The sequence below is a fragment of the Myotis brandtii genome, unplaced genomic scaffold (assembly GCF_000412655.1).
Source record: "Myotis brandtii unplaced genomic scaffold, ASM41265v1 C41673552, whole genome shotgun sequence".
Taxonomy (NCBI): domain Eukaryota; kingdom Metazoa; phylum Chordata; class Mammalia; order Chiroptera; family Vespertilionidae; genus Myotis; species Myotis brandtii.
The window spans coordinates 1-771 of NW_005305895.1; the positions used below are offsets into that span (position 1 = coordinate 1).

The 771-nt window shown below is 60.3% G+C and overlaps 1 protein-coding gene across 1 annotated transcript; it reads right to left on the reverse strand.

Moving 5' to 3' along the window:
• Nucleotides 1-12: 12 nt before the first annotated feature.
• LOC102242984 (clustered mitochondria protein homolog) lies at nucleotides 13-636 on the reverse strand. The gene is made up of 3 exons (XM_005852825.2): nucleotides 474-636; nucleotides 221-375; nucleotides 13-142 (listed from the first exon to the last, which is right to left on the reverse strand). Exons 1-3 carry the CDS (start codon nucleotides 567-569, stop codon nucleotides 13-15), a joined length of 381 nt encoding a protein of 126 aa, XP_005852887.2. The 5' UTR covers nucleotides 570-636.
• Between the last annotated feature and the right edge of the window lie 135 nt (nucleotides 637-771).

Consider the following 771-nt stretch of genomic DNA (forward strand, 5'->3'; position numbering starts at 1 on the left):
GAGGCAAAGGCACTACCTTTTCTTCTGCAGCACAGCGAAGTTTTTTTTGAAGGTCGGGCTGATCTGGTTGAGCAGCTCCACCAGGGAATGGCTGAGGAAGCGGGGGCTGGCGGGCTTGGGGTTGAAATGATACGCTGTGGACCTGCAGAGAGGGTGGTCACTGTGCAGGGAGCTCCAAGCCGCTGCCCAAGGACCCAGACGGGCTCGCACAAAGACTCACTGGTTCAGGTAGAAGCCCCGTGTGGACGCCGTGATGCTGACTTGCCGGTCCTCAGCTGTGATCACAAACAGGTACATGAGGTCCCCATGCATCTTGCGGTTCCCAGGGGGCGGGTTCCAGCCACTCATGGTGAGCACTTTCAGGCACTGCAGGGGCTGCAGGAGTGAACAAGCATGAGCGGGCCAGGCCTCCTGGTGTGGCAGCTCCCCACCCTACCAGAGGCCTGTTCCCGGCTCTCCTCCGGGAATCCCACCTTCCAGTCACGGTTCTGGGGCTGTAGGGGACACAACGGCCGCTCCCGGCTCCCTGGAAGGATGTACTCGGGCGGCGTGCAGTCAATGGGGTCCATCTCCAAGCCCTTCTTCCGCTTCCCGCTGTCTGAGGGACCCGAGGCTGGTGGTCAGCACAGGGCCACCCATTTCCCCACCTAAACTGGCCCCACTCTGCATGCCTCTGACCCCGCCCCTCCAGGTGAGATGGCCTGGCCCTCAGCCCCTCCGCCGGCCCCTGGCTATCTTTTTCTTTTTTTAAAATATATTTTATTGATTTCA

What these genes read in the sequence shown, in the direction of transcription:
- LOC102242984 (XM_005852825.2), bottom strand. Translation starts at nt 569, where the DNA reads ATGGACCCCATTGACTGCACGCCGCCCGAGTACATCCTTCCAGGGAGC. An exon ending in CCCAGAACCGTGACTGGAAG is followed by an intron (nt 376 to 473) that starts GTGGGATTCCCG and finishes TCACTCCTGCAG; the next exon opens with CCCCTGCAGTGCCTGAAAGT. An exon ending in CGGGGCTTCTACCTGAACCA is followed by an intron (nt 143 to 220) that starts GTGAGTCTTTGT and finishes CCCTCTCTGCAG; the next exon opens with GTCCACAGCGTATCATTTCA.